Source organism: Callorhinus ursinus, unplaced genomic scaffold (assembly GCF_003265705.2).
Source record: "Callorhinus ursinus isolate GAN/ISIS: 27379988/994484 unplaced genomic scaffold, GSC_fseal_2.0 scaffold15, whole genome shotgun sequence".
Classification (NCBI taxonomy): Eukaryota; Metazoa; Chordata; class Mammalia; order Carnivora; family Otariidae; genus Callorhinus; species Callorhinus ursinus.
This window is the reverse complement of record NW_027397077.1, coordinates 3,553,300-3,575,158: the sequence shown is the minus strand read 5'-3', so window position 1 is coordinate 3,575,158 and position 21,859 is coordinate 3,553,300. Positions and strand designations below refer to the sequence as shown.

The window sequence follows — 21,859 nt, the reverse complement described above, 5'->3', positions numbered from 1 at the left end:
GTCAAAACCTGTTGCAAGGACAAAGAGCATTATATAGTGATCAAGGAGTCAATTCACCAAGAAGGTAAAACAATTAAGATATATATGCACCAAACATCAGAGCCCAAAAATGTATGAAGCAACACTGAAAGAACTGAAGGGAGAAATAAACATTTCTATAATAGTTGGAGATGTCAACACCTCCCTTTCAGTAATGGATAGAATAGGCAGATCAATAAGAAAACAGAGAATCTAAATACCACAAACAAATCGGACCCAACAGACATAAGCAAAACACTCCACCGAACAACAGCAGAATATACATTCTTCTCAAGTGTGCATGGAACAGTCTCCAAGACAGAGTAATTGTCAGGCCACAAAACAAGTCTTAATAATTTTTAAAATAACTGCCATACAAAGTATCTTTTCTAATCACAGTGGAATGAAGTTAACCCTCAATAATAAGGAAAAACTAGAGATTTCATAAATATGAGGAAATTAAACAGCACACTCTTTTTCTTCTAAAGATTTTATTTATTTGAGAGAGAGAGAAAGCACAAGCAGGGGGAGGAGACGAGGGAGAGAGAGAAGCAGGCTCCCTGTTGAGCAAGGAGCCCGATGCGGGGCTCCATCCCAGGACCCCGGGATCATGACCTGAGCCGAAGGCAGACACTTAACTGACTGAGCCACCCAAGCAGCCCTAAACAGCACACTCTTACACAATCATTGTGTTAAGGAAGAAATCACAAGAGAAATTAGAAAATAGAGACAAATGAAAACAAAAATACAATATACCAAAACTTATAAAATAAAGCCAAAGCAGCACTAAGGGAAATTTACAGCTATAAACATATCCATTCAAAAATGAGATCAGGGCACCTGGGTGCTCAGTCAGTTGAACAGCCAACTAGTGATTTCGGCTTAGACCATGATCTCATGGGTTGTGAGACAGAAGCCCCCCATCGGGCTCTGTACGCAGAGTGGAGTCTGCTTGAGATTCTCTCTCTCCTCTCCCTCTGCCCCTTCCCCCACTTGCACATGGTCACATAAGTGCATGCGCGCTCTCTCTCAAATAAATTAAAATATTTAAAAAAAAAAAAAAAGACCTTAAATCAAGGACCTCACTTTACACTTTAAGGAACGAGAAAAAGAAGAGCAAACGAAACTCAAAGCTAGCAAAGGGAAGGAAATAAAGATCAGAGATAAAGAGAATAAAGTATAGAAAAAGAGAAAAATTAATGAAACCAAAACCTGGTTCTTTGGAAAATTAACAAAATTGATAAACTTAGCTATAATGACCAAGAAAAAAAAAGAGAAGACACAACTTACTAAAATCAGGAATGACAGATGGGATATTACTACTGATTCTGAAGAAATAAAAAGGATTATAAGAGAATTCCATGAACATTTTGCATGTCAATCAACCAGACAACCTAGATGAAATGGTCACATTTCTAGAAACAATCCACCCAAACATGAATTATGAAAAAACAGAAAATCTGAATAGACCTATAACTGGCAGTTATCAAAACAACACAAAGAATGGAAGAAAATATTTGCAAAGCACATCTAATAAGGAATTAGTTCCAGAATATAAAAAGAACTACTATAACTCAACAACAAAAACAACCTCCACCTGATTTAAAATGACCAAAATACTTGAGTAGACCTTTCTCTAAGGAAGATATACAGATGTCCAATAAGCACATGAAAAGATGTTCAACATCACTAGTCACTAGAAAAATGCAAATCAAAACTACAATGACACACCACTCCGCACCCATAAAGATGGCTATAATCAAAAAAACGTTAACAAAACGAATCCTGAAAATAACAAGTGCTGGCAAGGATGTGGAGAAAGCGGAACCCAGGTGCACTGCGGTGGGAATGTAAAATGTAGCCACTGTGAACAACAGTAGTGGTTCCTTAAAAAGTTAAACCTAGAATCACCATATGATCCAACAATTCAACTTCTAGGTATAGCCCTAAAAGAACTGAAAGCAGGGACTCAAATGGATACCTGCACACCAATGTTCAGAGCTGCATTATTCACAATAACTAGAATGTAGAAACAACCCACGTCCATCGACAGATAAATGGATAAACAAAATATGGAACATACAAAGGAATGTTATCCAGTCTTCACAATGAATGAAATTTTGATACATGCTGTAACGTGGACAGACCTTAAAAACATTAAGCTCGGTGAAATAAGCAAGACCCAAAGGAATCAGTATTATATGATCCCCTTACGTGGTAAATCTAGAATAAGAAAATTTATATAGATAGAAAGTAGAACGGTTACCAGGGGTTGAGGGGAGAGGAATAATAGGAAGTTACTGTTTAGTGGACACTGAGTTTCTGTTTGGCGTGACGAAAAGTTCTGGAAATGGTCTAATGGTGACAGTTGCATGACACTGTAAAATACTTTAATGACACTGAACTGCACACTTCAAAATAGTTAAAATGGTAAATGTTAATATTTTTTTACATGTTTTTTGTTTTGTTCCCCCCAAGAAACATGTAAGAAACATACCAGATTGATTATTACTTGTTTTCCATAAATAATTACTTGTGAATCAAAATGCCTTTGGAAACCATCCATCTAGAAAGAGAAAATAATTATACACTTTAACAAATTACACTATATTTATAAAACTTTTTAAAGTATCTCCTGGGGCACCTGGGTGGCTCAGTCATTAAGCGTCTGCCTTCGGCTCAGGTCATGGTCCCGGGGTCCTGAGATCGAGCCCTGCATCGGGCTCCCTGCTCCGCGGGAAGCCTGCTTCTCCCTCTCCCACTCCCCCTGCTTGTGTTCCCTCTCTCGCTGTCCCTCTCTCTCTCTCTCTCTGTCAAATAAATAAATAAAATTAAAAAAATAAAGTATCTCCTTAAATGTCCTGTTTGTATATTCAAGAGAATGACACTAGGATTGGGACCAGGTCTTCAAGATATTCTAAATACCATGTAGTAAGCAGCAATTACAAGCCATTGTTCTGAGCTACAATACCATACTTTAAATCTGAGCACGACCTCAAACAGAATACACTAAAGACTCTAAAACAGCATGAAGCTGCAAATCTTACAAGATCTCTAAAATCTATATTTGCCATGCTGTCCAATCATCTGCTAGTTTTCCGCATTTCCAACGTGCCATCTCTACAGTCTTTGGGTCAGAGGTTCACTAGGTGCCAGATCCAAGCAGAATGGCTACAGAGATGCTGGATTCTGACTCGTGAGGAATAACTACATGTTCCACATGCAAACTATAATGCCATTAAGCTCCTATTTTTAGCCAATGAAAAAAGCACAGAAGATACTCACATGATTGGCTACTTTGTTGATTAGTGGCTGTGGTTTGTACTTGAGGTTTGGTCTTTGAGACCAGAAAACTGGTATTGATCCTCGAGTCTAAAAGAAAAGAGAGAAATATGAAAAGAAACATACACATTAACTTGTTTCTCTCATCAAAGGAAAAAACATAAATACAACCTACCAACTAAGAAAGGAGTCTGTGTACGCCTACTCCTAAAGTTCCGATTCTGTGGGAATACATTTGGAAAGGACTTTTACCTCCTGATTTTATATACATGTGTACTACTTGGGTAGTAAACAGTTCTGTGTTTCCCCTAAACTCCAAAATAAACCAATTTATCTATAAGCAATTAAGTTATGTCTGTTATATAATCCGCTATGATGATGAAATTAGAAAACTGCTTTATTCATTCTCAAATGAGTCTATTTATGAACTTACAAATACGTTGAGCCACCACTGCTCTGGGGCAGCAAGTGACCCAGAACTCCATAAGGAGGCAACAAGCACCAGACTGTCCCCCAAAGGAGTGCAAGGCGGGTAAAGCCTTCACAAGCTGGCTTCCGTCCCATCATCACTGCCTTGAAGAAGTCAAGGGGGTGAAGCGGAGAGGTGGCTCCACGTCCCTAACCCTCGGACCTCCTCCCCTCCCCTCTCCGTAGGGATTTAGTTAATTCAAGGGCAGGAAATGTGGGCAGGTGAGTGCCAGGTTAAACGAGTAGCTTTGTTCTGAGGGAACTTTCCCCACATCGTAGACAACGAATGGTATTACTTTAAAAAGCAGGGGAGCAGAGGGAAATTTCAACACCAGGGCAGAAAATTATGGTGGAAGCAGAGGAGGCAAGCTGGCTGGCCGCCTCACAGACACATCCACTTGCCTGTACAAATGAGGCCCTGCTCCCGTTGTAGTGCACGATTTGTTCTGTTTCTACAAAGTTAGCAGCATGGCCTTCAGAATCAATTCCTAAATCGAAAAAAAAAGTCAAAGTTAACTCGATTTGTTACATGAGAAACACATCAGAAACTCATCAATTCAGTTTAACTTGGAAAGAATTAAGTCAGTTCAAATTAGTGGAAAAGTACTTGTAAAAATAAATTTCAAATGCATGGTACACCATCTGAAAGCTAACAGAACCTCACTCATTACAACAGGCTTAAGGCGGAGTATTAAGGACCTATTAATAAAGAGATGAAGTTGATTCCTGTTTAATATATGAATTGTTTATACATATACAATTCCTCTAAAACAGTTTCTCAAACTTGAAAAATATTTTCAAGAAAAAGTCATCCTCAAGGACCTCTGAGAGTATGCCCATAGATCCCAGTTTGAAAAACACTATTTTGAAAGTTAAAACCATTAAACACAATATTAAATGGAAATGTGGGTCATTATGTTAACAATATTTTGTTGTAATAAGACAAATGGTCTGGCAGATGCTTACGATTTCAATTATCAAAATAAAAGCACAAAAATTGTATGATCCTAGAATTTTTGTAACTCCATGAACATACCCACAAAGCCTTGTTTGAAAAACACTGTTCTCAAGTGTTTAGCCTTAATATTGGTTAGTCCTTTCAATTATTTGAAGCAATCCTCTACAATCCTGTTCACATAATCTACTTTTATACGAAAAACTTGCAGAGGCAACTTTCAAGCTAGTCCCTGACTCAAATTACTAAATTACCATCAAGAAATCAATAGATTCTTTTAACCACCTCAAATATTTCTTAACATCCTTTCTATCTGATCTATTTCTCAAATATAACATGTTGAGGTGAGGTAGGTGGTTTTGTTAATAGCAACGGGGACAAAGTTACTGAGTCAAATCAGCAATGAAATGCTTTCTCAAAACCTTCTAAAATTACTTGCCAGAAGCATCTTATACTTGAGTTCTTTCCATTAATTCTCATTAAGGAATATTTTAGAAGTTAGAGTGAGATTGGTGTGCATGGGGGTGGGGATACAGGGAGGGAGGGAAGGAGAGAAGGGGGGCGGGGGCTAGGTGGGGAGGCAGACCTTTATGAAATGATTTTCAAGATATATGAAATTCAAAAAACAGAAAAAAAACAAGGGGCAAGAAAATGTGCTCAGTATACAACCAATGTTCACAAAAGGGGGAGGAGAACACACAACTGTAAAAGCATTAAAAAATGATCTGGAAGGATAAATAAGTTAACAACTGAGTAAGACGCAGCAGATGGGCCCAAAGCCCAGAAATATTTTTAATGGCACATCTCTTTATATTTCTTGATACCTGAACTATGTGAACGCATTACCTATTCAAAAATTTAATTAAGAATATGTCTTCATCCAAGAAAATCTAGTTATGAAGGAGTCACTAATTCTAATTCTGCTTCTGTGATCTTGGCCAGGTCACTTACTAAAATGTCCTTCTTCTGCTATATCACCTGTAATAAGGGAATAAGCTTTACAACTTCGTGGCCCAAAACTTCTACAATTTATCTAATGGCCCACAGGATTTTCTTACAAAAAAAAGAAAGAAAAAAAGAAAATGGGAAGAGTTAGAAAAACTCCTTTTCATAATGCCAGTAATTTTTAATGCAGATTTTAAAAAGCTTGGTTTAAGTAAATTAACATGTCGCTAGGACAAATCCTAGGGAATAAATACTCAAAATGTAAACCTTTAAAGTTGAAGGCATAAAGTCAAATGTCTAGCTTTATGCCTGCAAAGAAACCAAGAGCAATAAAAGAAAACACTTTCTGCTATGAGTTTCTGATATGAAACTACAGAGTTCAACTGGCTTTCAGACATCCGGCAAACAACATGAACAATTCCTCTTAAAGCAGTAAGCAGCAGCCTATAGGGTCTCATTAATATCAGCCATGTAACTACAGAAACTGGAGTAAAGCCCAGAAAACCTACCTAATTATTATAATGAAGCAGGAGATAAATATTTAGTGAGGCTATCAAATGATAATGAGAACAAATAAAATACAAAAGGTTGCACTCACGTCACCGTATGACAAGGCATTAATTAGTGATAGATAAAACCCAGTATTGAATCACGCTGACAAAATTAATCTCACCTCTTACATAATAGCGCACACCAGCTCTGAAACAACTCCTCCTCGAGATGAGAACCCAGTCAAAGTATTTTCCATTAATAGAACACGAGTGCATAGTAATAACTTAGCTATGTTAAGAAAAATATAACATTTATAGAAATCATAGGTATTATTTCCAGATTACATTTGAACCCATTTACCCTAGCAAGAATGACTCCGTCTTTAAGAGAAAAACGAACCAAGAATGTACAATCTTTTTGGGTTCTTCATGAATGTTCACAAGCCTTTAATATTGTAATATTCGACCGTGAAGTTTGGTCAAGTCAGTAATCCTATAATGACATACGGACAGTATGTTTGAGTGGTTCGTTATATTGTTTCTATTTTAAAAACATGATTTCCTTTCCCTGCTATCCTCAGCCACTTTCTAAAAGTAAAACATTACCTACATCACCAAAAAACTGTGCTTTGAATGAAAAACATAAATGTAAAGTAGTTTTGCCTTCAAATAAGAAATGGAAAAGGGGGGTGCGAGACTACTGCAATTAAAAAAAAAACACAAAAATATATGTATAATTACAAATACAAATCAGCGATAACAGTTTGTATGCATATGAAGATTTACAGATCAAACTGTGATATAAGGATCCAGAAACAAATTCTGACTATACTTTGTCCTTGAAACAGGAAAAGTAAAACTGAATATGAAAAAAAAAAAAGTATCTCCCCCAAAAGCTTTTCTTAATCTAAACCCATCTCCCTAACAACTAGTAAAGGTAGTACGCGCTATCCACCTGCTCACTCCCGCTCAGCAATGCAGCCTCTGGAGATGGCAAATCTCTTACATTCAAACAATGTTATTAGGAACTATAACAAATAGAAAAGAATACACAATGTATCTAAATATTTACAAAAAGAGCCATGTCTGGGGGAGCTATTGCTTAATGGACTGAGAACTTCCAATAGGGGAGAAAGAAATGGCTTGGTGCTCTTCATACATTAGGAAGGTAATGCCACTTTCTAAACTGTACACTCAGAATTGATTAAAATAGCCAATTTCGGTTAAATATTGTCTGATCATAACAAAAATCACTGAACCTGTTCACACATCCGCCCCCACGCACACCCCGGGCACCTCTGGAGCACTGAGAGCGGGCGCCCCTCCCCATCTAGCTCCCCTGCTGCCTGCCACACGCGGCCCGCCATCCACTCAGTTCACCACTCCCTCGCTGGTCTTTCTAGTTTTGCCACTGAGCAAATTCCTAAAAGTAATTACACTGTGTATGTCTTTTGGCTTGCCCACTTTGTTCAGCAGTACGTGCCTGGGGCTCCCTTGTTGCTGGGGCTGGATTCTATCCCATTCACAGCCTACACCAGTCTGTCCAGCTGACTGTCCAGGTTGTTTCCGGTTTTTGCTAGCAGAAAAGTGCCGCAAACAAACATCTTGGAGCGGTGGCTCTAAAGAGCTAGGAATAGTAGGTCACGGAGTAGATTCGTCACCTGATTTTATTAGGAAATGCCAAATTCTCCTAAAGAATTACTTTGACTTTTCATCTTTACCGCTTGATACTGTAACAGAAAGACAGGTTTCTTTCACTCTCTCGATGGCCTTACCCTTCTTCCTTCCTCAATTTGTTTGGGTTTGCCCTGTGCTTATCTTTTATATGTAACACTTTTTTCTTAACACAACTTGAATCCTGCATTATAGAGCATAACAGCACGATAAATTATGTATCTATGAACCTCCCATCCAACTTCAGAACAGGACCAAACCCTGAATCTAATTACTGTTACTTCTCCATCCAGTCTTCTTGCCCAGAAGCAGCAACTATTCTCAGGAGACCATACACCTGCCTTTTTAATTTCACCATTGGCAACCACAACTTAAAAACACGTGGCTCATGTTTGAGTTCTATAAAAACAGCACCACATCCTTGACAAGCTTCAGCCCTTGTTTATTTCCACCAGGACGTTCCATGCTTGGCCGGCGCGAGCCAGCAGACCACTCCTCCTCGGTGCTGTGTGCCATCTGCAAGGACCACACCACAAGAGCCCCGACTCTTCTCTGATGGAACTGATGGCGGTGGTTCCATCCAACTGTGGTGCTGTGAACACTCTTGCAAACACCCCCTGGTATAAACACATTGGGTATGCACAGGGGAAGTTCTGGTAAATTCACAAGAGAATGCCAAATCACTTTCAAAATGATGTTACTGAGGGACACTAACTAGCAATATGAATTTCTAATGATTCATCCTTCTCTTTGACCTGGGATCCCAAGACTTAACAATGACTCATCCTGAACTCCCAATTCACTTTTCTTTAAAACCCACAGCACTAGAGAAGAATCCAAGGCCATATTTATTCATTCATTCACCTATTTTGGGCGAGGGCACAAAGATGACTAAGATATGAGCCTGCCCTTAGAGAACTAAGTGGAGCACAGAATATGAGTGACTGCTTTATGAATCATTTCCTCGGATTATAAGAGAAATACATACACACTTTAAAGAACCCAGAAAGCATGGAAGGAACAAGAAAACAAAAATCACACAGCAGCCCATCACCATGATATCACTTTTACCATGTGAACAGATGTACTTCCGGTCTTTACCGATGAGTTACGCCCAGGGCCACGCGCTCGCACTTGGATGCCCGTGCCACACCTTCTCGGCCTCCAACACTCCTCCCTCCTCCCACCCACCCAACTGACATGGTTTCCTGGTCCTCTGTGGAAATAAACGCCATCCCCGTGTGCTCCTGCCACAGCTCTCTATCAACTGGCGTCCACATCCATGTGTCTGCTTCCCTTCCCGGTGGAGGAGGTCCTGGGCACTAGACTCCACCTGTCGCACACTCGAGGACACCACTCCAGCACGTGACTGTGCTCTCCCCTTCTGCGAACCCTTCTCATCAGTCATGTGCCCCATCTGGGGAGGAGAGTCGGGGGAGCAGGTACATAACCTCCCTGTCGAACGTTCACATTTAACCGCCCAGCACCCAATCAGCTGATTACCCCCAGTGCTTGCAGGCAGTCTCTTCATTTGCTTGTGGGACACCACCCTCCCTTCGGTAGCTCCCCTCTTGCTCACTGCCCTTTGCTGGGTCACCTTCATTTCTCCTGTCCTGCAGTTCATTCGCACCGGTTCCCCCACTCTGTCCTCAATGAGGCCTACAGTCTGTGGCTTTACCTTCTAGAACTCCCTTCAGGCCATCTTCTTTCTCCAGGCCTTTTCTTTTCCCTAAATGCATTCCTTCCTTTGATGAGCTCATCAGCTTCGTGGCTTTAGATGCCACTTGTGCTCATCAGACAACTCTCAAACTTTATGTCTGCAACATGGCCTTCCCTCGTAAACTCCAATGCCGTTACTCCACCTGCTTCTGTGACATCTCGTCTTGGAAGCTAGAGCAATCTCAAGCTTAGCTGTCCCAGTGGAACTCTGGATACTCTGGCCTCACCCCCACCTCCAGACTCTTCCACGCATCGATGGATGGCTTCTCTATCGTTAGTCCTTGTACTCTCCCGTGCTCACCTTTGGCCTGCTCTCCACACCGCTGTCAGAGTGAGCCTGTCTTACCATGCCAAGCCTCCATTCGAATCCCAAGCTTCTCCTCACAGTTACAATACACACAGAGCCTACAAGGCCCTGCATAACCCAGACCCAGCTCCCTCCCTCAGGTGGCTCCCACCTCTCCCTGGTCCACATTCACGGCCTGGGCATGCTCCTGCCTCGAGGCCTCTGCCCCTGCTCATCTCCCTGTGTATACATCAAACACCGAAACTATGTTAACCAGAGGCTTATTTAAAGCTTTAGATTGAAAGCTAAATGAATGGATAGGCTGTTTCTAAAATCACCTAGAAAAAGTGTCCCAGAACTCATTTGATATTACTGTCCATTCACAAGCTCATTTTGGAAACACACACACACACACACACACACACACACACACACACACACAAAATTGGCCCGAACCCCTTAAAGCACTACCTAAATTCACTGCTTATTTTAGTCTTAGGAGAACTTGAAAATATTCCAGGGAGGGGAGGGAGATACAGAATAAACAAGAGCTCTTATTCCCAGCATTTCTGGTTTTTATTCTCCCACAAATGTGACAAATGTTTCCTCCGTATTTTTTTGCTTTTAGGTATAACAAGAATAATTTAAAGAAATCCTATCAACATAATGAACAAACAGATCACAGATTGTTTCTGTAATAAGCTTCTTGGGGGTTCTTAATACAAAGATCGCCTCGGTTTCTACAGGGAGAGCACAGTGCTGACTACAGGCGCTCGTTGGCTACCTGTCCTTTATCCGCCAGCTCACTCTGCTTCCCTGTTGCGGTAAGTTTTTAAACTGAACTTACAATTAGATGATGACTATTTGTTTTGCATCTGTACAGACTTTCCCCCTGCCCTAAGCATTATTCTTTGTGTACCATCTATTCCCATTTTTTTTGTGGCTATTTCAGATGACAAGTACGATTTTTAATTATAACTCTCCTCTCCATGTTGCTGGTCGCCCTAGTTCCTGAATCTAACTATTTTAAAGGAAAGGGGAACATTTCAATAGTCAGGTTCAAACTACTCTTGTTTATTGGTACAAAGTCTAATAAATACAAAACAGTCTGCATGCTCCTTCTTTAAACCACCAGCCCCAGAACTCTTGAACAGAGAGAATAATTCAGTCTCAAGAGTTCATTTAAAAAAAGGGGGGGATATTTATAACCAGTATTCTAAGATTTTATGTTAATGGGTTTGATTTTGTTATCAACAGCAATTTCTACTAATTCTAAAACACTCTCCTCATATGATTGAGACTGTTCCTAAATCTGCCTTGTACTAATACTGGACTAAGGAATGCCAGACAACTGGAGAGTGACACTATGAAAGGATACAGCCGTGTAATACTGGGAGCGCAAACCGATGGACCTGAAATGGAGAGAGACAGGACACTGAGGAATACACATGCTCTTCAAATAAAAAGAAGCACTGCATAAAACATACTTCCACTATATAAAAATATTTGTGTGTTATGGAGGTAACATGCAAATACAACAAGGTATCAAGCTTATGGGTAACTTATTTTTTTTTTTAAAGGTCTCTCACGTACCCTGGTCTTTCCAATTAAAGCACAATTGAAGCATGTGATGCAATCATTCGGGCTTAAGTGTTCAGGTTTTGGAACACTAATAAAACTGCATGAAGCTGCCAAACATCTACCTCCCACCCATCCCTCTTTGCCTACAGCAACTTCACTGCTCCAGGAAAAAGAGAGACCCATGCTAGCTGTTTGCAGCTCAAACTACTTTTCCAAAAGAAGCAAAGCAAATGACAAGAAATAAAGACACTAAGCAAATTTATGTACCTAGATTTGATATGCTATGCTTCTCAGCTGGGCCTCCCTGCTCCCCTGTCATTTGTACAAACTAAGGACAGAGGAAGATGATGACATCCATGCATGTCTCTCTTGGGTAACTGAGGACAAATGCAGAGCTCTGCATTGTCCTGGGGCTCATTTCTCCACTACTGACAGACCAAGACCCCTTCTCTCTTGCTCACAGAAAGCAATGTATTTTTATTTAAGTATTTCTTCTTTTTTAAGGCTTCCATGGGAGATCAGAGTAAAATAATTGGGTTTCTTCAAACCAGAACAATGCGAGGAGGCAAACCTATCAAAGCTTATAAGTTATAAACTGAGTTAAATGAGAAGTATTTACCAAAATCCCTGGTGATTAGGCAGCCATTTTACATATGTATTCAATTAGAACTTGGACTGTAACAAATAAGCAGGTTTTATTTAGTGTCCATTACCTCTGGCTGGGCAGAGAGTTCTCTTAGAAGATGACCATTCCATACAAACCGCTGATCTGCCTGAGAAAGAAGATTTAAAATTAATCAAGTATCGCCTGCCAACCTGAGTTTCTACAGACGAAAACTCTCAACAATCAATGTCTCCACCTGGTGGCTACACACAGGTCTTCCCCTCAAATCCGCCCCTCCTCCTGGTGTCCCGTCCCACTGGCTCAGGCCAGTGCTGTGGGTCCAGGCAGAAACCTGGGAGTCCTCTGGGGTCTTTCTTTCTTTCTTCTTTTTTTTTTTTTTTTTGAAGATTTTAAAGAGAGACACAGCGAGAGAGGGAACACAAGCGGGGGAATGGGAGAGGGAGAAGCAGGCCTCCCGCCAAGCAGGGAGCCTGATGTGGGGCTTGATCCCAGCACTCTGGGATCATGACCTGAGCTGAAGGCAGACGCTTAATGACTGAGCCACCCAGGCGCCCTGGGGTCTTTCTCTCATCTGTAGTCAACTGCCAAGTCCTAAATCTCCTTCCAAATCCGCCCCCTCTCCTATGTCCCTGCTCCCACGGCCCCAACTAGCACTTGACTCCAGCCTAACTACTATGGGCAGCTTCCCCGGATAGTCTTGGCCTTGCCCCTGCAACCCACCCCTCCACATGCTGCCAGCAAGAGCTCTCCAACATGACCTGTCTCCTGTCTACTGGGAATTCTTCACTGGCTCGCTGTCACCTAAAGAACACACCTCTGCATGTGGCAACCCCTACATTAACAGCCGGAGGGCATCTCTGACTTTCAAACTATAAATACAGGAGACGTTCCCTCAACAACACAGGAGATTAACTGGCTCGCCATTCTGTTTACAAAACACACGGACTGCCACTCCCCCATGCTTGTCCCCAGCTGAGAGTCCCAGGAGCAGCCACAACCAGCCTCAGGGCACACTTCCCAGTGCATGTGTGTGCTCCCAATCGCCCACACATATTAGTAGTCATCATTACATAATCAAACTCAATGCCTTACACATCAATGAGACAAGAGACATTTGATAAACAAATGGAGGATGCAGCACAGCAACTGCTTTAAAAAAAAAAAAAGCAACTGTCTCTGTAGTTAAAAGCCAAACTGCTTGCTTGCTTAGCTTACATCTAAATTTACATTCAAGTCTCATATAATTTTACTAGATTAGAGTATAAAATCTTAAAAGAGCCAGTCAACTAAAATATCGATTTAGGGTGAACCATATGAAATTATCGTTCAAGTCAAAAATGGTCAATTACTGGCAATTTCATAGGGTCTAGCCTAACAGGTAACAGACAGCAACCTTTAAAATTCTGTCTGCCCCCTAAACACAGCTAAGGTTTGTTACTAAAATATCCGGGCAGCAATTATCCAGGTTCCTGAACAGCAGGAATTTTAGGATGATATCATTTGAGACCTAGTTTTAAAGATACACTCATATTTTAAAAAGGGCGGGGGGCAAAATAACAACAAAAAAAACCCACCTTAAATCAATATTTTTCAAGTTCTTACATTAGTAAGTTCTTACTTTTCTCGTTGTAAAAACTATAAATAGCACCACTGCAGAAAGAATATCGCATGTTGGCACGTTCATTTTTTAAGGATTATTATGCTGTTAACGTTAGTAACTGTTATACTGCAGAACACTGAAAGCCAGGAAACTACCAGCATGTCTGCTTTTTTTTTTTTTTTTAAAGATTTTATTTATTTGACAGAGAGAGACACAGCGAGAGAAGAAACACAAGCAGGGGGAGTGGGAGAGGGAGAATCCCCCGATGCGGGGATCGATCCCAGGACCCTGGGATCATGACCTGAGCTGAAGGCAGACGCTTAATGACTGAGCCACCCAGGTGCCCCTCAGCATGTCTGTTTAGACAGATTTCTCAATTCTTACACCACTGGTTCTCGGTCCTGTCTGGGTCACATATACAGATTCTGGGATCCTGAATTTGCAATTATGACGGACACTGAGAACACGGTGTGTTTTCAACCCCACATGTGAGTCTGGGATAGCCAGGATTGCAAAAAAAAATCAATAAATATTTTTATGGATGACATGGAGATATGTCCCTTTAAAAAAGAAACAAACCCCAAAATAAGTAAAAATAGCTGAAGATGAAGCTTACCCTTTCCAAGAGACTCATTTCTTGGAATTCCGGACTGGTGTTGGACAGCCGCTGCAAAGTATGGGTCAAATCATATGTCGTTGAGAAGTAAAACCCATCCACATTCAGGACGTGGTTTATCATCGCTAGGAAAGTTTTATTATCTTGTAACTGTAAACAAAGGGGAGGAAAACATCAGTCTGTCTCGTACTTGAAACAGAATCTGTCCAGATCTGTAAGCCGGCTGGCCCTGTTAAGTGCCAGTGGCACAGGACTGACAGAGGATGCTCACCATTTCCCCAGGACCCAGGCCAGCTCCTGACCGACGGAGGAGGTTCACTCAACAGCATGGGGTATTGTTACATTAACTGCCGGGATAGAACTCCTGCCCTTTAGTTTTTCTCTAATGGGCAGAAATTTAACAAAACATCACCGCCTTACGTGATGACTTCCCACACGCCAGACCCTTTAGAGACTCTCTTTCATCCTCACAACAAACCTTGCAGTTTAGTGTTAATTACTCTCATTTGACAAGTGAAAAACATAAAGTCATGAGAGGCCCAATAACACAGCAAGGAAATAACAAGGGAATAATACCATCCTCATTCCTAAGAAACTTTACTGGGCTGGATGGGAATTAAATTCTTTTTTAAAATGCAAAGTTAAAAAGAAAAGTCCAGTAAAATAATACTTCTCTTTATTTTCTGATAATCATTTTAGCTGGCCTTCCCAATGAATACTGGGACATTTACTTTTATCCTTGCTTTAAGAAACAACTGATAATGTTTGGTCATGTTTAATGATTATCAAATGATTAACATGTTAATCTACCTGTTACAAATCTACGTATTACAAAATTTTTAATTTGGGCTCAGACATATATTTATTTATTTTAGAACAAAAGGTACAAAGCATATGTAGTGGGCAATGTTAAAATTAGTTGCATGGCCTGACAACCAAGTATAGCAATCAAGAAAAAACTGTTCAAGTAAATAATACTGGGCTAGTAAATAAATACAACCATTTTTATTGCCTTAAATACCATGTCTTATAGGGGTGAATATATTGATCTATGGAATATCTTTTCTATGCCCTGGCCAATTGCCATACACCTTTCTTTTTTCTTTTTAAAGATTTATTTATCTATTTAAGAGAGAGAGAAAGAGCGAGCATGAGCAAATCCCTGCTGAGTGTGGAGCCCAATGCCAGGCTCCATCCCAGGGCCCTGAGATCATGACCTGAGCCAAAACCAAGAGTCAGACGCTCAACTGAGCCACCCACGTACCCCTAATTGTTGTATCTTATCCTTACGCCTTATCCTTGGCACTCTCAAGGTCATGGAATACCCCAGAGAGTTCCTTTCCTGTGAAGTCTGTCACTGGTATCACTTCCTCTGGGACATCTTCAACCTTCTCATCACAACCACTTCATCATGAATATCGAGAAGTTCACCCTCACTAAGACCCCTGGCTGCGGACCTGTGGAGGGCGAAGGCCGGCATTCCCAGGGTCAGCCGCAACTTCTGTACCCCACTCATGTTCAATGCGAACTTCCCTTCAAGAGCTGCTGCTTTTTTGTTCCTTTGCCCTCCAGCTTGCTGCACTAATCCTTGACTTCATATACCGTGGTAACTGAAACTGAACCCGCTTTGTTGGGGGACTGCATTCCCTAATACCTGAACCAGGGGAACTAAAAACTGTGTGTACAGGAATCGTGCTAAGGGGGGGCAGCCGCTGGGATATAAACACACACTGCTGTTCGCATGTGGCAAACGCAAAGAGAACTTTTTCTCTGGACAAAGAGGGAACGAAATGGGATCAGTGGTCAAAGGTATCTATATTTTATTTCTTTACAAAAAGGATATGAAGTTAATTCTGGTTGCTGGATACTGGGGCTTTTTCTGTTTGTCCTTTCCTCTACATATGAAATTTCAAAACTTAAGAACTTGAGTCAGTTTTTAAAAAGCAAACCAAGAACAATAACTACAGGACTTTTAGAAAGCACGTTTTCCGGCCAGGTGTAAGGGTGTGTAGAGGAGCCGTGCTCGCCGGGCTGCTGAGATCATTAGGCTTAAAGGAAATCCGTCCAATCCGCGTGCTGCCGCCCCCACGGTACTGCGTCAGCTTTTGTGATTCATAAGTGATTCCAGTTCTTACCTGAATATCAGTTAAGTGCAACATCGTCTTCTTATAAGAAAGGATGTCAAAATCTGTTGCTTTCCAGATTACATGATTGAAAAATTCACCTATTTTTGTCTTTTTGGTAATAACAATTAGATAATTACCTGCAAAAATCAAAGCCACACACAACATAAACATAAAAGAGGCAACTCTAAAGCCAACAGTAGCACTCGGCACCATTTAAGCTCCACAGGCAACAGAGTGAGACCGCACAGTGCCGTACACATAAAAGGCCCATAACTTTTTTTTAAAGGAAACCTTAGGATTTATGAATAGAAAGAACAGTGTATTTAGAAAAGTTCCTACTGAAAGGTCAAATCTTTTCTCAAAAAAACAAAAGCAAAAGCAGTGATCTTAGCAGATGCAGAGCAAAGTCAGAAAACGCTTCTTTCTCTCTCCTGCCATCCCCAAGGCACACTGGCCTCTGCTAATGCATTTCCCAGCATGTAGCACAGAGCATCATGTGTCATGAGATCTGACCACTGCGGGAGAGGTAATGTCCCATCTACACCACCCCTATGGCCTCCATGTCACTTTTAAGTGGTAGAGAAATGTGCTGGGGCCATATAACTAACTGGTCACTGCAACATCACAAAGATGAAGTCCAGAACTAAGAAGGTATCACAGTACTATGAGTAATACCCCAACCGTGATCCTAGCCGCCGCCTCCTCCCACAAATAAAACAGGGTAAGCCTTTACCACTAAGTTAATTCTTAAGCTCCATTCAAGGCTCTACCCACAAGTGCCCTTCCTGGAAGTCTTCCTATGTACACCTCTCTCCTGGAACTTGTCACACCGTACTACAGTGATTTACTACTTAAAATGCATCTTTCACTAGACTGTAAACCGCAGGGAAAAAAAGGGCCTGGCATCTTCCATAACTCAGCATCTAGCACAACTGCCTGATGTTACAGGAACTTTTTTAAGTTCAATGAAATGAAATTTAGATAAACAAAATCAAGTGATTTTGTTAATAATAATTCAGAACCAGGTAACATTCTCTAAGATGCACCAGGTTATATTCAACCTCAATATGGGGCTGACGGTACAGAATACTCTGGTGCATCAGTGCATTAAAATGTTGTTTTAAATACTCTTAGAATTTATGAAGAAATGTCTAGTTGACTAGAGATTTCAACTCCAGTTGAAATAAAACCAAAAACAAAACTTTTTCAACAGAACCTCACGCTGATAGATTTTACCACTTGTCATTTGGAGTATGTCACTTTTAGAAATTAGTGACAAATATCTAACCTACAGATTTACTGCCTCAAGCACGATAGGAAGTATGCCTTCATTTTATACTGTGTCAATTTAATTACCTTCTTTGCCCATCTCAGCTTATTTTTTCTTACCTGCCACCAGATGGATTGTGCCCAGTATACCGAATATTGGTCTTGTAACAGCCGAAGGAGGAATATCTTTCTTGACTTTGAAAGGAAAAAAAAAAAAGGAAAAGAAAAATCACATAGAAAAAGCTCACCGATACAAACGGAGATTTAGTTTGACTTCTGTAGTTCAGTTGAAAATCAATATGCATGATTTGTTCTAAGAAAGCAATAGTCCTTCATTAGTGCTAGACCTCCATTTTGGCAAAATATAAAATAAAGATGTCCCTGTGACATATAAAGGCCTCTGCCTGTCTTTAAGAATAAGGTGCCCAAAGTAACATCCTTCAGCATCCTCATCAAGTAAATCGTGGGATACTTCTATGGTCATTTTTCAACGAAATTTATTCAACCTCTTGCCAGAAACTAAGTCTGTGTCTATTTCAGAGAATTAGAAAGTTAATGGGGAGGAGGGCATGAATTTAATACCAACATGAAACTAAGGGAACATAAACAGACTTGCCCATCCACCTCTATCTACAAATATGGGAAACGGAGGCAAGACCCAAGGGATGCGGGAGGAAGGAAATGCAGGTGTACAGGGAGGCACCACCATTAACCTTGACTTTACCAATAATGCCCTTATTAATAAAAAAGTATCTTTGATTATAGGGTTCATTGCATAATTGTTAAACTTTAAGTCAATGTGTTTCACAAAACACATTCTGTAGAACTCTAGGGAATAATGCCCCAAAGTGGAGAGGGTAGGAGTCCTCATCAAATGAGCTGATTTTGTTGCTACAGACATCCACATCACCTCTCTTCCCTCTCCCGGAGTCACAAGGCATGGACCTCTGAACAGCCTACAGGGGAACAAAGCTGCTCTGTGGTTTCATTCACGGCTCTGAGGCTTATGTGGCTATATAATTTTTCTTTCACAGTTTAATTACCATCCTAGAACTCGTTTTGAAACGCTGCTGTCAATCCAAGTCCTATTTCTTAAAGGCAGTCCTATTATTCTGAATAAAGTAATTCCGAATAAGGTCTGAAGTTCACTTCTGTTTCTCTCAGTGATTCAACTTACTTGGCAATGCCATGCCACAATTAACGAACATGACAAATGGGAATGCCAGTGCAGTGAAAAGCTTAGAGAAAATCCTGAATATAGCAAGATCATCTGATAAACTTAAATGTACTATTTATTGATGGAGCCCTAAGTTACATTAACTGGAGTGTAATAACAATAAAACTGATTAATTCCTAAGAACACATGTTAGTTTTTCATGGAAGGAAAAAAAAAATCCCTCTTTCCGTGGCAATGGTCTGCATTCCCAACAGCTAAAAAAAAAAAAACAAACTAGCAGAGCAACTGTGAGTGAGTCAGCCCCTCATCACCACTGGCTTCAGGTCAAAGTATCTCTTCATGTGTCTACTGATGACTACTTGGTGTCCTTTTTACATATTGGTGACCTTTAGCACTGTCTCCTCTAATGGGTCTGCAATCTCTACCTACAAATAAGTATCACTGAAAGGTCAAAAATAATTGAAAACACATCTATGCTAAAGCTTTTATAAGGCACTAGGTTGTATCAACACGGTCTAAAGTAGTAGTGTTACTAGACTTTAGAAGTGCCCTAACATTGCTTAAAACTAACCAGCTATCTTGAGAGCAGCCACCAACCAACAGATGTGGAAAAGCCAAATTATCAAACCAAAACAGCCCTCTAATTCCATTTGGTCAAAGGAAAACTATATATATATATATATATATATATATATATATATATATACACATATATATATATAAATGGTACTTACCAGAATAATATGCAGGTAACTAAGAAAACAGAAATTTATAGCCATCTTTCTTATACTTTACTATCTTATTCAAAATATTTTCATATTTCACTTTATCCATTCGAAGGATATTTACATTTACTGAATTCCTACTCTGTGGTGACTCAAATACTGTACTTAAATACAGAGAACTCTGTCTAGAGGTGAGTATTTAAACACATGAAATATGAAATTCTAAATGTGATATCATGTGTATATTAATTTATCACCAAAATTATTTCACATCTAATCAGAAATCAGTGTTCCATACGATTGGAAAAAAAATTGTCTTTTATACCCCTGAGAAGCAAAACCGACATACAACTGGAGAGACAGACAAGATATAGACAGATAAAGCTTAGGAACATTATTTGCCTACAACACAAGTTTTAGTCAGTGATACATACATATATATGTGTGTGTGTGTGTGTGTATATAATTTTTCATTTACTAAATTATCCTTAGTCATGAATATTTTCAAAAACTAAAGCTGCTGTTAAAATTCCACACACTTAATGCTCAAACAAGTTTCTCACCCTCAAATACCTTAAGTCTCACAGCTAGAAAGGAACTGACCTCAATAAAACCGATCCTGTTAAAGTACAGATAAGGGAAGAAATAAAGAAATCATTGTTTTTAAATCCTTATGGATAGTAAAAATTTCAAGATCATTCCTCCTTTTCAGAATAAGGAGGAAGCATAAAACGAATGCATAACAATCAAACGAGGTGGCAGGAATTCAAAGTTGTAAGACGAGACTCAGAGACCCACACACGGATATACCCTCGATCTGTTTATTTTAATTACTGCAACCGCCGGTACAGAGTCTCTCTCGTAAAGTCTCTCTCGAGGCCACTTCGGCCCCCCGGCTGAGACATACCTGACAGGGTAACTTCCGTGGACACGCGGTCGATGACAAGTACGTCATCCGCTCCATCATCACAAGCTTCCACATAAAATTTTTCAGGTGTGACGTGCCTAAGAAGAAATTAAAAACTATAAATAACCACAGCAGATGGAATGCAGGTTTCTAAAAAAAACAACAACAACAACAAAAAACACAAACCTATTTATTTTAACAGCCTCAGCAGTACTTAAATTTGACATCAAACTGATTTCCCAGCTACCGAATAGGTGTTTTGCCGTCCTGACACATTCTCTGCAACTGTTTTCACTGGTATATTATGCTCACAAGGTTTGCTGTGAAACCAGTTTGACTTACACAAGAAAATCATAATAAATTCTAACTTACTACATTCAACATAGTGCAGAATATAGACAGTAGTCAGGAACCTGGTCTACAGAACCAGGCTAACTGGGCTGTGTGAACTTAGGCAAGTTATTCATCCTCTCTGTTGTTCAGTTCCTTTATTCATAAAACAGGGATAATATCAGACATCAAACAACATTGTCATGGGGATAAAATGAGCTCATTTTTGATAGGCATTTAGAATAACATCTGACACATAGTAAGGAAGATGTATTAGCTAAAAATACTAAGAAATACATTTTAAATAAAACATTTCCAGGAAACTATTTAAAATAAACTACTTCAGGGGCACCTGGGTGGCTCAGTTAGCTAAACATGTGCCTTCGGCTCAGGTCATAATCTCTTAGTCTTGGGGTCTAGCCCGCATCAGGCTCTCTGCTCAGCGGGGAGTCTGCTTCTGCCTCTCCCTCTGCCCGCCACTCCCGCTGCTTGTTGCCCTCTATCAAATAAATAAATAAAATCTTAAAAAAAAAAAAATAAACTACTTTAACATTTGGGCATCTTTGTTTTTGTTGGTTAGAATGACATATTAAAAAAATAAGAATGAGGAAAAAAAACAACTTCTCATTCTGCAAAATAAGAAATAAAGGGGGTAAAATGAGGACTACTCAGAGCGGATGCAACTTTGTAACCAGAGTCCTAACAAAAACCACACTTCGCGGCTCCTCAGGAGAACCCCGTGGATAACTCAGGGATAACTCAGGCAAGCAAGCAGGGTGCTGGAGGTCAGGGGCTGCCTCGGAAAACAGTAACCCCTCCCACAAACAATACAGTGAAAACAATGCAGGAGGACGTACAACCGTCCAGGAGCTGACCAGGCCTAGGGAAGGAACCAGTTTTCTTTCTGTGCGGTTTTCTGTTTTGTTTTGTTTGTATTTTCCAGGAACTAATCTTTATTGCCTTAAGCCTCATTTGAAAGAATCTCCATCTGTGTAGCAGCCAATTCGAGGGCTTTGTCCTTTCCTTTTTTAAACTCTACTTCCTCTATTCCACTGGCCCTGCCTG

The 21,859-nt window shown here is 40.2% G+C and overlaps 1 protein-coding gene across 2 annotated transcripts in view; it reads right to left on the bottom strand.

The window, feature by feature from the left end:
• The window catches only part of SACM1L (SAC1 like phosphatidylinositide phosphatase), a 51,277-nt gene that overhangs the window by 19,329 nt on the left and 10,089 nt on the right, over window positions 1-21,859 (bottom strand). The window contains exons 2-11 of one of the 2 annotated variants that reach the window (XM_073901060.1): window positions 20,465-20,562; window positions 17,776-17,850; window positions 16,396-16,523; window positions 14,261-14,410; window positions 12,133-12,192; window positions 11,217-11,250; window positions 6,342-6,443; window positions 4,171-4,256; window positions 3,304-3,390; window positions 2,516-2,584 (exon numbers count right to left, since the gene is read on the bottom strand). In XM_073901060.1, coding sequence (XP_073757161.1) covers window positions 2,516-2,584; window positions 3,304-3,390; window positions 4,171-4,256; window positions 6,342-6,443; window positions 11,217-11,250; window positions 12,133-12,192; window positions 14,261-14,410; window positions 16,396-16,523; window positions 17,776-17,850; window positions 20,465-20,562 — 889 coding nt within the window. The remainder of the gene's footprint in view (window positions 1-2,515; window positions 2,585-3,303; window positions 3,391-4,170; window positions 4,257-6,341; window positions 6,444-11,216; window positions 11,251-12,132; window positions 12,193-14,260; window positions 14,411-16,395; window positions 16,524-17,775; window positions 17,851-20,464; window positions 20,563-21,859) is intronic. The other variant, XM_025885547.2, reaches the window with a different exon arrangement.